The 14,227-nt window shown below is 35.1% G+C and overlaps 1 protein-coding gene across 1 annotated transcript in view; it reads right to left on the reverse strand.

The window, feature by feature from the left end:
• The window catches only part of LOC139130761 (START domain-containing protein 10-like), a 28,639-nt gene that overhangs the window by 13,693 nt on the left and 719 nt on the right, over nt 1–14,227 (reverse strand). The window contains exon 2 of the mRNA XM_070696552.1: nt 2,748–2,895. Coding sequence (XP_070552653.1) covers nt 2,748–2,895 — 148 coding nt within the window. The remainder of the gene's footprint in view (nt 1–2,747; nt 2,896–14,227) is intronic.

A 14,227-nucleotide genomic window follows, 5' to 3' on the forward strand; every position in this document is an offset into this window, starting at 1 on the left:
TCTGAATTTCCTTTTTATTCCAATTACTCATTCATTCACAATACACTATTACCTACGCTGTCATTAAAAATTGTACTATGACGATAAACCTGACTCAGCAGGAAGTTGTTATGGATGATGGCCCAAGTCCGTTCAGATATGGTCACCACTTATGGAATGCCATCATGGATGATCAGAGAGTAATATTGTTATAGTAAAGACAGATATATAGTCAGCATTCTGTTGACCTCATGTATTGTACAAATACAGCCCGGCAGAAATTACTGTGTACACTGTTCATGAGAGATGGATGAGAGATGAAGAGTAATAACCAAGAGATGGGATTTTTTATAAATGTGACAGGAAATTCCATTGGACACTGTTCTACAGGACTGATTGTCAGATAGGTGTGTTTTATTCCACACACTGGTGAGGTGACTGTGACTGTCATCTATTATCATCCTTCTCACATCACTTCTAAGTTATGCTATGTATCACAGCGTAACCTGCATCTAATGCCTACTTCCTGAACAGCGCTTGAAAGGTCAATCACCTTTTAGCCTGTGCTGCTGTAAAAATGTTCAAGTGAACCATGAGGATGATGGCTAATAACATTAGTTTTGTTAATCTGATCAGATATTGAAGAGGGTTTCATTCCTTTGTGGTCAATCGCAGGTGTGTAAAGAGTGATGATTAAGTTTTGAAGGTTGAAATTTCTATACAAAATTTATACCCCTAGTTTGGACATTAAAACTTTATCACACTTCCTGAATTCAGATTCAATTGAATTTTTTGTGAAGGATAATCTAGCACTGTAAAATTTAATGGCATTTTTTATAACAAGGCAAACAAAGAGAATAAGGCATTGTAACAAAATACCCAGAATACAGGGTTAGTGACAGGAACCATTTCTGAGATTTGCATAAATGGGCCTTCTCTCTATGTTCTCTTGTCAAAATATGAAATTACATGGTAACCCCATCAGCACTAGTCTTGAGATACATGTACAGTATAATAATATAAAATATTAACTATGTCAATTATCATTCTTCATTATTTTCAACCAAACAGTTTTTCTGATCAACAGTTTAATTCACCTTTACTGGTGACATGTACTCAAGAGGAAGCCAGAAATGACAGTAAAAATATGTTGAAGATAGAGCACATTGTCAGATATGTACGACAATAAATTTTACAGCAAGAAGACTGAGTGATGGGGCAACACAACAGATGGACTCTGGAAATATCATCCAATTGAATTGTTTCAGAATCAGATCATCACTATTTTGAATATTTTAAATGATGTTTGCTAGTTTAACACCTACCGTAGATGATGTACTGTCTACAGACAATGCATGGAGTAGATATCCAACTTTATTGCTAGAAATTCAAGTAGTTGATCGATTAAAACTTGTAAGAGACATATTAAACATGATTTATGGATACAAGTATGGTATCTCCTGTTGTGTTCATGCTACTATTTAGCTACCTTGAAAAGCCTAGGCCATACCTAGATTCATACCAACAAATGACAACACATTTTACGATGAAATCAATATCTACTCTTAGACACCACTACACATAGAAGATACTGAAAGCTCTACTAGTACTCACAGTAAAAAAGGCAGAAGATTGGGTGACATATTGGTCTGCATTTCATCAACTAAACCTATTACTAATGCCAAAAATATCTTCAAACAAAAACAATGAACACCACCTTTGAATTGAATAAATTTGAAAAAATAAGCAGCTGTTATAATTGATGTATTCCTAGAATATAATATTTTAAGTAACATTTCACCACCTTTATCAAGGGCTGTTAACACACAGCCTAGCGATACAGAGTATTCAATACTATATTTTTTTTTTAAATAACATTACATGTACTCTGAGTCTCTTCTTGTATTTAGTTTTATTCAAGTCCTTTGGATTCTACATATTTTTCTAAACATATCTTAGAAAACTCATCTACATTATTGTCACAGTTTTCAAAGATTATAGCATTACTTGAAAAAGACCCAGACTCACATGAATGTTTTTGAAGGAAATCTTACATTTAAGGAAACATAACCTTAGTGAAGTGAAACTGGCAGCTTTCCACCCTAACCAGTAAACACATGACACTGAAAATCAACCTCAAATGGTAAACATTGAATTAAACAGTGCATGGTGTACACTTTGAGTAACTGTGTACCATTACATGTAGAGAATGAAGTTTTCTACGATGCTATCATCTACATGATCTTTGTTTACACATGCACATCAAAGACACTTTAAGAGAAAACATTTGATTGGATTTTCCATTTTCATTTGACATAAAATGGAGGATGAAAGCATCTGGTTGATTCACTAAGAGTTCAAGGCATAGAAAACATATTCCACACATATTGTTCTATTTACTCTATTCTTTGCATACTAGTTTACGAAACAATAAAACGAGAAGTTCCCCACCAAAAATTAAATATTTCTTGGCTTACAGTTAAACACATTAGGAATTTCCCATGGAATTTAACTCTGAATGGAATCAAATATTAACATCTCTTTGAAGCACTACCCAACAACCCCAACCCCTGTGAATGAACAGTATGTTCAGTTTGGCATGCTAATATAAAGGAGGCATGGTACGGGTAAACGGAAACAATTTACAAAAATAAAGTTAGTTGGGCTATAACTACATGGTTATTGCTACAAAGATGAACTGAAATGTGAAATGAAAGAATAAATAGGAAACTAGAGTCAAAGTCAGTGTTTGTTAATACACTACTTACATGCATAATATCCTATGTCATTATTTGGGTTAAGCAAACACACTTCTTTGCCTTCTATCATGGCTTTATCCCATAATGGTCTGTAGTCTCCATCATGGAGCACATCGTACATAACTTCTGCATTGATGTCTGGGAAATATCTGTACACCTGTAGAATGGAGAATAACCATTTGGTCAATGTGTAAAATGGTTAGAACAATACATGCACAGGGTAAATCAATGTTCTCTTCTAAAAGAAACAAAACTATACCTCTCTCCTTCAAACCACTTCATTAAAAATATTTTTTTTTGACATCTAACTATTTATTAAAATGTTTCTTCTCCTACTATATGTTATTATGGTGAATGTTGTAAAGCTAAATATCAATGTAGATAAAGTATGTTTTATTTGAAATGGGTTCAATTATGTGGTTTTCTGTACACATGTACAAAGACTTAAGTTATTGCTAGTAGCTGATTTCACTGATGGCTGACTTTTGTCACTTTGTAAAATGAATTATGGTCATGATAATTTTGTGGAGTTCTGGTTGTTGAAGTCTTGTGTCAGCAGCCACTGGCCTTCTGTTCATCAAAATCCTGGCAACATGACGCACACTGTTTGATGACCCTATACTTCCTTGTATCGATTCAAATCATGTCACAGCTGTGCAAAGTGAAAAATCTAGGTCCAACAGACAAATTATACACATTACAAATGAACAGTGTTTGTAATATCGTAGGGCAAAGTCAATGGATTGTTGTCAAACTCTGTTCAGAACAGAAAAGTCGACTGGCACTAATGACTCAAATATCAAGGGCAAATATGGGAAAGATCTGGAAAGTTGTGGAACAGTGTATAGTTGTGAAATTTTTCAACCGTTGTCTCTGCTAGAAATAATAAATTTGATTTCATGACAATTTTTTCACAGAAAAAATAGACTACATTTTCACATACAAGACACAGATTAAGCAAAAATGTTGAAATTGTCACAATTTTTTCCACAAAGTAAAACATCTTGTCAAACAAGATTCTCGGAAACCTAATTATTCCACTTATTCAATGTCAATGAAGAATAATTTTGTTCCATCTACACAGTGTAGTGCTGCTTAGTGTTATTAAGACTTATTCAAATACATTTACTTATATAAATATGGTATCTATGTCATATTCATAAAAGTGAATTCATATCAAAGCAAAAACTTTTCTAAGAAAGCAAAGGTATTCCTTGAATCGGTGCTTACAGTAGTTGCAAGACAAGGAAGCTGCAAGAATCTGATAGAGTTTCTCTTTTTAATCAATTTTCATTTAACTTAGATTTCAAGTTATATGACATTTGCCTCTATTTTCACCAACTGTTGTAATTCCTAATAAGTAAGACTACATTGTAATATTGGTAATTATTGTAAGTTTGCAAAAACTTTTGTTATATCACTACAAACTTAAGTTTATGTTTCGCTTTCGGATCTACATGACTTGCAAAAACATACAAGATATTGATTTTTTGGCAATGTATACCATACCTAGAATAGATTGTTGAAGCCACTTGTGTTTGGCCTCGTGACTTGCGTACAAGGCTGCACAAAAATTCAAAGCTTGTAGGTCTTTAGCTCTCAGTTACGCAAAAATCCACTACATTCCACCAGACAATAATAGTATTATTGCCAATACCATCTTGCCCACAATGCAACTACATACAATACTCTATCACATAAAACAAGTATGACTGTTGACAGTCCAACTGACATCATAATGTTGGCTTTACAATGCAATGGACATAGATATAATCATAATGCTGACAAACCAGTATTTTATACAACAAAAGACAAATTCATCATAAAGATGAGCTGGCTTGGCAAGTGACATTTACTCTGATACTAATGAATCCACATTTGATGTAAAACAACTGTGCTGGATTCAGTGTTTCAATGCTAGTACCTATACTAGCAAAGACTCCCACTCTATTGCAAGATAAGACTTGTGAAATTTGACACTGAAATAACACACTAGTGCTAATGACATTACTCTACTGCACGCTGGTTCTTTTTTCAATCAGAGATGTGTGTGTTCTCACTGTGAGTGATGTCGGTTTTAGTGCTATCCCTGTTAGCTTGTCTATTTCCAAATGATTGAGGACGTCATTGCTCCAGCCGATGACGTATTTCCTTGACGTAATTGCAATACAAACAAAACTTAATGGAAAGATCTGGTGTCAGGTGAATGGATGAAACTACCGTTCTCAATAACATCACCAATACAGTGATTATTTTACAAGCTCAGGGGGGTAGCATATGTTTCAATACATTCCACATAAAAGCACAACATGGTCATTCTACATGTACTGAAATGTGGTATGCGAGACCATCAGCATACATGTTCACATTTTACCGATATTCATGATTTACATGCACTGTACATGTGGACTTTTCTTAGGTTTGTACTAATAACGAATGCATGGCCAGACGACAGTATAAATAGTCACCTGCTGTCATCATTTCTTTTTATTCAGTTGGTTACTTTTAACAACTCCTGATGAATCTGTGATAATATTTCCCTGATTATTTCATGGTCTTCCACAACCTCTCTCAAACAAAATTGAATGAACAACCATGCAGTGTATGTGAAGGTTGCAGAATCTTGCATATTGACTGTCACCTACAAATTAATTGAATAAGGTGATAATATTAGCTTCCACCATACTGGGACAACATCTGTAGATGTGGCCTGTACTGCATACCTGCTTACTAGTAGTCAACTGTTAATTCAGCTACTGAATTGCAAGACAAGTTGAACAACTTCATAAAATTTACTAGTTACTTTTCCTGTGGGATAAATTTCACTTTCATTAAGCAAGCTGTATTTATAAAACCTTGGAACACAGTCCCTCTATCCACCGGTCTGGAAACGCCTATTGTAAAAGGTGTCAATCACCTAGACCGCACAGCCGAACCGCGATACGAGGGCCAGTCACGTGATAATGCGTAGCTTGGGTTTGTCCTGCATGCCACAGTCCCCGATTGTGTGTACGCTTTTCTCGAATTTTCGCTGTTTTTGGCTCTATTAAGTGTTCTCTGCGTCTATCTACGACACGAAGACAGAAATTATCATATCCTGAAACCGGTGTGTGTTTTTCGTGATCCTTATCCCATCGTAAATGATGATAGTGTGCGATAATTTCTGGGGTTGACCGCTGCGAGTGTGTTGACGTACGTAGCACAAGCAACGGCTGGTCACACCGGAAAATTTGTGGTCCCCCTTCTCTTGCAATGCTAGTAGTCAGTGTCTCCAAATATGATCTAAATATGTTTTCTGTGTAATATTCTGTGAAATCATGCCTGTTAACTGAACAGAATAGGAAAGACAACTGCAGAAATGCATGTAGATTTTAGTTGTGTGGTCGCACATTTTCCCATGCAGCGTCAATTTGGCGAACTCTCGATACGTACGCTCGCTCAGGCACGGCTGGAAACACACCGGAAAATTTGTCGTCCATTTCTCTTGCAATGCTAGTAGTCAGTGCCTCCAAATATGATCTAATATGTGTTTCTGTGTAATATTCTGTGAAATTATGTCTGTTAACTGAGCAGAATAGGAACGACAACTGCAGAAATGCACGTAGATTTTTTTCGCATATATATTTTCCCATGTAGCGTCAATATGGCCACAGTCCAGTCTATCCACTAGAGGGACTGTGATATGGCGAACTCTCGATACGTACGCTCGCGCTCAGGCACAGTAAATACCTTTACAAAATGCTATCATGTCAACACAATAACAAGTTTGGTAATGAACTACTCAGCTATCGATGTTAATATTCAGCTGATTTTGCCTGTCTTCTTGATTTCGGGCAATAGTCCATGACACTTGCGAACAGTGCATGGCCATTTTGTTTTTCGATCGTGATCATAATGCAACCATAATGTGTGGCCCCTTTCAAGCTTTATCTAGAGGGGCAACGTTACCCATTTAATGAAAAAAATAATTGTTTAGTGTTTCTAAAGTGAACAAGTTGTAATGTTTTGTGATATTCTGAAATAACAACCCACAAACGTCATGTTTTTGAAGATCACATTGCGGCTGTCATAGGATCGTGGGGTAGCGACATCGATATAGCGGCCAGTTGAACATTGTCAGTGTCCTTTGTTTAAGGTGTGAATCGTGGTTGGTTCATATCACGGAGTGTCACAAAGAAACCAGCCACGTTTCCAGACCGGTGGATAGAGGGACTGTGCTTGGAAGTGAACAGTTTATTATCACACTTACAAGGTTTAAAGAGCCATATTCTTATTTTGCAAGTTGATTCAACCCATTAAAATTCAGAGAAAAAACTTAGACTTGGATAAGACAAGGGCATGTATAGAGTGGTAGGCGTAGCATTTTCAGAAAATATGCCCTTTTAAATATTTCACACATTGTATATATTATAAGGGCATATTTTTAGAAATAAAAGACCTATTGTTCCATGCCTACTCAAGCATATCACTCAAAATGGAAGCATTTGTTTTATATTGAATCTAATATCCAGTAATTTCCTGTTCTTATTTCTTTTTAATTTCATCAAGAGAATGAGTATACTCTTTGTAAGTCATGCAATGCATTTGAAGTATCTCAATCTGTTGGTAAGGCAACTGGGTTATGTGTATCTTATGTGATAAACACCGCTTGTCTTCTTTATGGTGGCATTGCTGTGTAAGACATAGAGCCTTTATGTGTCACTAATTATCACTCTTGAGTCACAGCAGCTATAGAACCACCATCTCTACTGTCTATGAACTCATCAACAACACAGTGCTAACTGCGGTCATAGACCACTGTCTATGCTGCCATGGAATCCATGTAACAATGGTTGGTTGCAAGATGTTACCTCAGCCATAACACTGACAAAAGACAATGGGATTACATAACACATTTCTTCATTGTTATGTAGGAAGTGTTGTTCAGGACTTCCACTCCTAGCCCTGACATCAACCACCTGTTGATGTTGTCACAGACTATCAACCTCAGAACCATTCATGGACTTTATACAATGCTATTTCCAAAGTGATTCAATACCCAGTATTCATCAAATACATCACTGACATGATCATCCATGGGTCATATTTACCTTCTTGCTTGTGTCATTTTTCACATTATTGACAAATTAATCCATTCACAGTTTTAGAAATCTATCAAAAACAAAACGGACGTTTCAAGGTTTCACATTTAATTCTGTGACTGTTGACAATGACTTGGATGGCTTTGTCTGATTTTATTTCAAATCTCATAAATCACTTAACTGCAGGAATTCCATACTGGAGGTCACAATTTATCTCTAATAATAACAAGAATATGTACATTCCTCACCATTGTTTTTAAATTAGGCATAACACATTATCTCTGAAGAATGCTTATATATGAATTTATTTGATTTCATCATACTTAAAAAGACAAGAATTTCCATATTGTGCAATCAAACAACGTTACCCTATTTGCATATTCAAACCATGTGCAAAGCATTCATGACCACTCAGCTAATGCTATCAATATAGTTGAAAACTTAAATTTACAAACTCGCCATGGTTGATATTGACTAAACAGAGAGGAATTCAATTTGCTATCAGTACAGCATTAGGATCATGTATACTCAGTTAAAATGTATAAACGCTGGATGTTTTCAGAACCATATCCTGAGTTATAAGCATCTTGTAAAGATATTACATAGAAATTTTCTTGTGAGATATGGATCTAACATGTCCAAACTATGTCAATAATTACATTTTAAAAGATAGTTTCAAGGATTGATATCATATCTTTTTTTAGTTAGAATATGGCTGACATTGTCAGGGGGGCACAGGGAATCATTGTAGAATTAAATATGTAGGGCAAATATGTGTCACAGACATTACATTTGCCATCCTCATGGGACCAAGATCCCTCTAGCTGATGTCAAAGGGAAAAAAGTCGTAAATTAGAGCTACTCAATATAACTTATGATGTGATCTCAAAAAAGGGCTTTATATGTTTATGTCCAACTGAAGTCATCGTAGAAGCCTTGAAATTATACAATGTGGCAAACCAATCTTCAATTAAATTTGCCAGTTTTATTGGGTTTGGGTTATCACTGAATCTTTTCCATACCTTTTGGAGATCATGAGTCATTGTCACATGTGTACACAATTTGCAAAGAAGATTTCTATGGTTAATCATAACATGTGACAGATTGGTAAGATAACTCTATACTTTAAACATCAAAGCTGAAGGAATTTCTTTCATTGATTGTAACCTTTGCAAAAAGACACAAAAAATGGGAGTCGGTTTTCTTCACCCTATAATATAAAAATTAATTGCGTTTGTTGGACCTAAACCAGCATTTTGAATTTATACAGGTTGTGTCGGCAGAACAGATAAATTTAAGAAGCAGCAGAATGACAGTAGACACTGAAGGCAAATGATGGTTATAAATGGTGTGTAACACTATAGTTTACATGTCAATAATGGCTGGGTAATAGCAGGGCAGGGAACCTAACACTGCTGATAATAAATATTTAGAGATTTTGACCCTTTGGCAAAGTCTACCAGCTGGTGTGTGTGTGTATGTACTGCAATGCAAGATGTCTCTGTGATTAGCATTCAGCAAAGCAATTCAGTATGTAGCAGTACCACAGTGTGCAATGACATTCAATACACATGCCCACTAGCAGTTCAGTGAAAATCTATTGCCCACTCCATCAGATCTCATGTACACAGAGTCATGTATCCTGGACAGGTAGCATTGTAGATCTTTTGAAGGACGCTGTGGTTTGTTTGTCAATTCCTTTATTTTGCTAAAGTTTTGTTTTAAAATCTGAAGATATATTTGAGTTAAAGTAGTACTATAGCAAAAGTATTACATCCTCTTTTCATAATGAACTGTATTTGATGACAGACAATTACGCTACATCTAAGTGTGGGCAATGTAAGCATATTATGTCACAAGCTTTGTAAAGACTGGGTGTATCCACAACAAACAAGCTAAGGGCGTAACACATCTAACCACACACAGGCTACATTAGTCCATTACAAGTACAAGATTCAGGCCCCAATTCCTACTGCTAATGGTGATGTTTTAAATGATTTTCCCGCAGAAGGATAGAGCACTTTATTCCACAGATACATTTAATTCACATTGTAAATTTTCTGTAAACATCTGCTATAGGAATTACAAGCTTAACCAGGGAAATACACTTTCTTCTGGAAAGCATAATTCTAGCTTTGTCATTAATACAATCATAATAACTGAATCCTCTATGGTGAAAGCCTGATGACAGAGAGCTGGGACAAAATGACATTATTTATTTGAAGAAACTTATTTTGTTCATTGGGGTTGTATGAAGTTTTGAGAGTAATAACATTTGGACACTACATGACATTTTTCAAGTATGTTACAACAAATGTTATCAAGTTCCTTCACATTAAGTCAACATTCTCTCCAATTTTTTACATATGTCATCTAAATATCAGTACCAGGTACGTCAGATAACATGATGACATATGTCAACCAATGACATGAACAACAAGGTACAGTCAACCACCAGCAAGATCCACAAGACTTTGAATAATGTTTTTCAAACTTTCATAGTTGTATTGAACTTGAATTTGTATAATTTACGGAGATGTCCGATAACAGAAATTTGACAAAAATTCAACTTGGTGAAGAGAGGGAACATTAACCCTTTGAGCGCCAAAGTCAATTTTTTGTCGCCTTTATAAAGAGTACCCCGATCAATTTTTTTCAGATTTTTGCCAAAATTTTGATGACAAATTTTAGCCAATGAAATTTGATATCCATTTGATCCGAAATTATTTTAAAAATTACAGAAAAATTCACAAAAACTGGTAAAATGTTGCACTAAAATTTTGGTGGGAAAAATTACAGCACTGAAAGAGTTAACTTGAATACAATGCATCACTTCATCATGTATTTGTCTTCATACGGTTTTCATATCAATAATTCACAATTTTGGCTTTGATACACCATTTGCCACCTGTGACTTTTAATTTGACTGTAATCAGAGCTCAGTTTGTTGTAATCATGCATCCAATAACGTCAAAATTTAAAACCTAGCAATTCACAAATCCTTCCTATTAATGTTTACTTTGGGTACATTGCTCACTGAATGATAATGCTGTTTGTTGTCTATCTCCTTCAAAGATGACTTCCAAGGTTGTGCTGACTGACTAAAGTCTAAAATCACAATCTCATGAGAGATTTGTCTTTGTTCATCATAGTCATCTTGTTAACTCCTGCAGCCTCATTACATTGGTACATTTTAAGAAAATGTATCTGATATAATTCAGAATGATTGTCTATTTGATGTAGACTATTAATTATTTCACCAGAACAGATAATATCACCACCATACCAAATATGTGGAGATACCTGCTGATTTTTAGGGTCATGTATTTGTACCTGCCCTCTGATAGAAAATGACCCTGTGCCCAGCATTGAGTTCAGACTACAGTGTGTTCTCAATTTACTGACTCACTGAAAGATAACCCATGTTTACTTGACAAACGATGGAGTTCAATAACAAGTAATTTCATGAAATTATGTGTTCAAAATCTTCTGGATCAGCATGGGAGAAGCAATACATGCAATTGCTGTAGAAGCCACATGCAGGTATTGTCACAGAACCCTTACTCTGAAAAAGTGTTGCAGACAAGTACAGGCATTATCATAGGAACAATATATTTGAATGTGTTAGTAGATCTATCATGAGTTACTCAACAACTCAGATCTATCTATCCATGTCATATTACACTAAAACACAAAAACAATGGCTGGCATAACTGTATTCATTAAAACCCTTCCCAATAACCTCTGCACTAATATCACTAAGCTCATTAATTTTTAATGATTTTAATTTTCTGTCTGCACCTGCATCAAAATGCTCTGAAATGAAAACACTAGCCAGTTACCTTGACACTAATTCATCATTTAAATATCTAATTTGCATTTGCTCAAGGAATGAAACCTGAATCCAGAATTAACAAGCTGTACAAGATCATTGCTCAGATCTAAAGAGCAGTAATAATATGTCTACATATCATTACTCTACCATCATTCCTAGAAAGAAAAAATTGTGACTTCACTCTATAATCCATTTATTAATGACTGAAATCTTTGGATTATGAAGCCTTTAGAATGACTCATTATTTTAAGCTATAAACCGTGAGAAGTATTAAGCAAACATATTAATATGTACATGTAAATGACACATTGAGCTTGTGTGTTTCTTTTAATTCTCATTCTGTAAGTTTTCAGATTTTCACTTGAAGACCTCAACCGGATTGGAAACCTACTTCTTGACTGTTTCCATAACAACAGGGGCACTGAATGTGACCTGAGCTGATGATTTGTCTTCCTGCTTTATAAAGTATTGAACATGAAAACAAACTATGTTTGTGTAAGTAACACATTCCAAGCTTAACTTTCACGAAGGAAAAAATGCTAACAGAAGATATACTGGCTGGATCACAGATGATACGTATCAACTGTACAGAACCTTTGTACCAGTTACAATATTATTAATGACAGGCACATCCTTGTCACCTCATTAATAATGTTCACGCATATTGTAAGATGACCTTTAACTTTTACAAAAATGAAAAAGTTTCATGGATGATATATTAACATTGTTTAATATAGAGTTAACATTAATTTAACAAATACCATCATCACCCTCAGTCTGTCCATGGAGGTAGAAAGAGTACCTCCATGATCTGTCTGATTACATGAGGGTTTGCTGTCATGGCTGGTAACAGGAACAAAACAATGTTGCAAGCAGTAATAGTTTCTACCTGCATCTGTTGCCAGACTGAAAAGTCTGAATGCTGTTTTGGAGTGAAATTAAGAATAAATAAGGTGATTGCTGATTCATTGATGGTATTCTTGATAAAGACACAGTGACTACATCATCATTATACATTAGAAATTAATGGACTAATGCCTTGTACCATCACTGAGATATAGGTAATGATAGCATTATAGCATATATATTAATATATTTAAAAATTCACAGTGACATGAAGACTGAAGTTTGTTGAGCTGGCCTCTACTCCAGCTTGTTTTTCAACTTTGTTATCAGTTGTATTGATCTGATGCCAAATTTTTCAATGTTGCACATAACAACAAATATTGCTACAATTTTGCAGATAACAACAGATATTGCTACATACTGAAGTACCAATACTGGTGGATCAATATTCAAGGCTTTTAAATTCAATTGTATCAAAATTCCAGTGGAACAAGCTGACTGGTCACACAGCACTGAAAATGCATCAATATCGGAATAATAGGCTTCAGGCATTCCATTTCAAACATACATTTGACAATCAATAGCATTTTGAAATGATGTTTAAATACAATTAACCTGTCACTGAATTGTTCTGTCACCTGAATTACAATATTTCTCACACGCTAACAACTTGCTGGCATGATACAAATTTTAATCAATTATTTATGATGAATATTTAAAACTGTGACAGTCACTATTAATATATCACAATAGTTAGTGTCTCTTTAGATTGCATTTTGTGGTACAGGGTAAAATCAACCCCTTTCCTAGACAAGGAAATTTTGATTTTGACAAACTATATCACTCAGAAGGTTGTACTTTTTGACATTATACTTTAACCAGTAAAATTGACACGTTAGATTAATACCAGCATTTTTGAGGGGTCATCATTTTAAAGGGGAATTCTTCAATGAGAAAATTAGCTCAAAGGCTGTATAATACCGGTACTATATTGCCATTCACCAGCTGTTAGCAATACTGGTCATTCATAATTCCATTTTTGCATGATCCTCCCACCTATGACGTAGGCTATGACAGTAAAATTTGCACAACAATGAAACAGTAGACAAAAATAACCTTGGTTCCAAACCACCATACAGTGATACATGTCTATATTTGTTGAATTAATTTAAGTGTATAGGAAAGGAGTCAAATCAGACCATATTGTTCATCCTCTGCGAAAGTAGTTTTCCACTCACATAAAAATTGAGAAAAACAAATAATACAGAGTGGGTGGACGTCTAATACAATGATTCTTTCTGGGTATCACGAAGAAGAAATTAACACATTGCTGGAGCAGCTAAGATATCATTAGGATATATACTACTAAATGAGTTTGATTATATCCATCATCATCATCCCAACTGTTCATCCTTTATCTCATTGAAAACGAAACATTATTGCACAGACTAACGACACATCCCATGGTGTACACTGTTTGTTTAATAGTTAGTATACAATGAACAATTTTAATCCAATTGGTTTAGCGGTAGCCATGACAAGATTCGAGACGATAAGGCACAACAAACACTACTCCGTGACTTCACTTTTTGAAGTTTAATTTCGAAGTGAAACCAACGGAAGCCACACAGAGGCCAATAATTTTACCCCATTACTGTAGATGTCACCGGCCACCAACGGCTTCCGTGAACGTGGTCAAAGCGAAGTGACACGTATTGTAATCAGCT

This window comes from Ptychodera flava, chromosome 4 (genome assembly GCF_041260155.1).
Source record: "Ptychodera flava strain L36383 chromosome 4, AS_Pfla_20210202, whole genome shotgun sequence".
In the NCBI taxonomy this organism is placed as follows: Eukaryota; Metazoa; Hemichordata; class Enteropneusta; family Ptychoderidae; genus Ptychodera; species Ptychodera flava.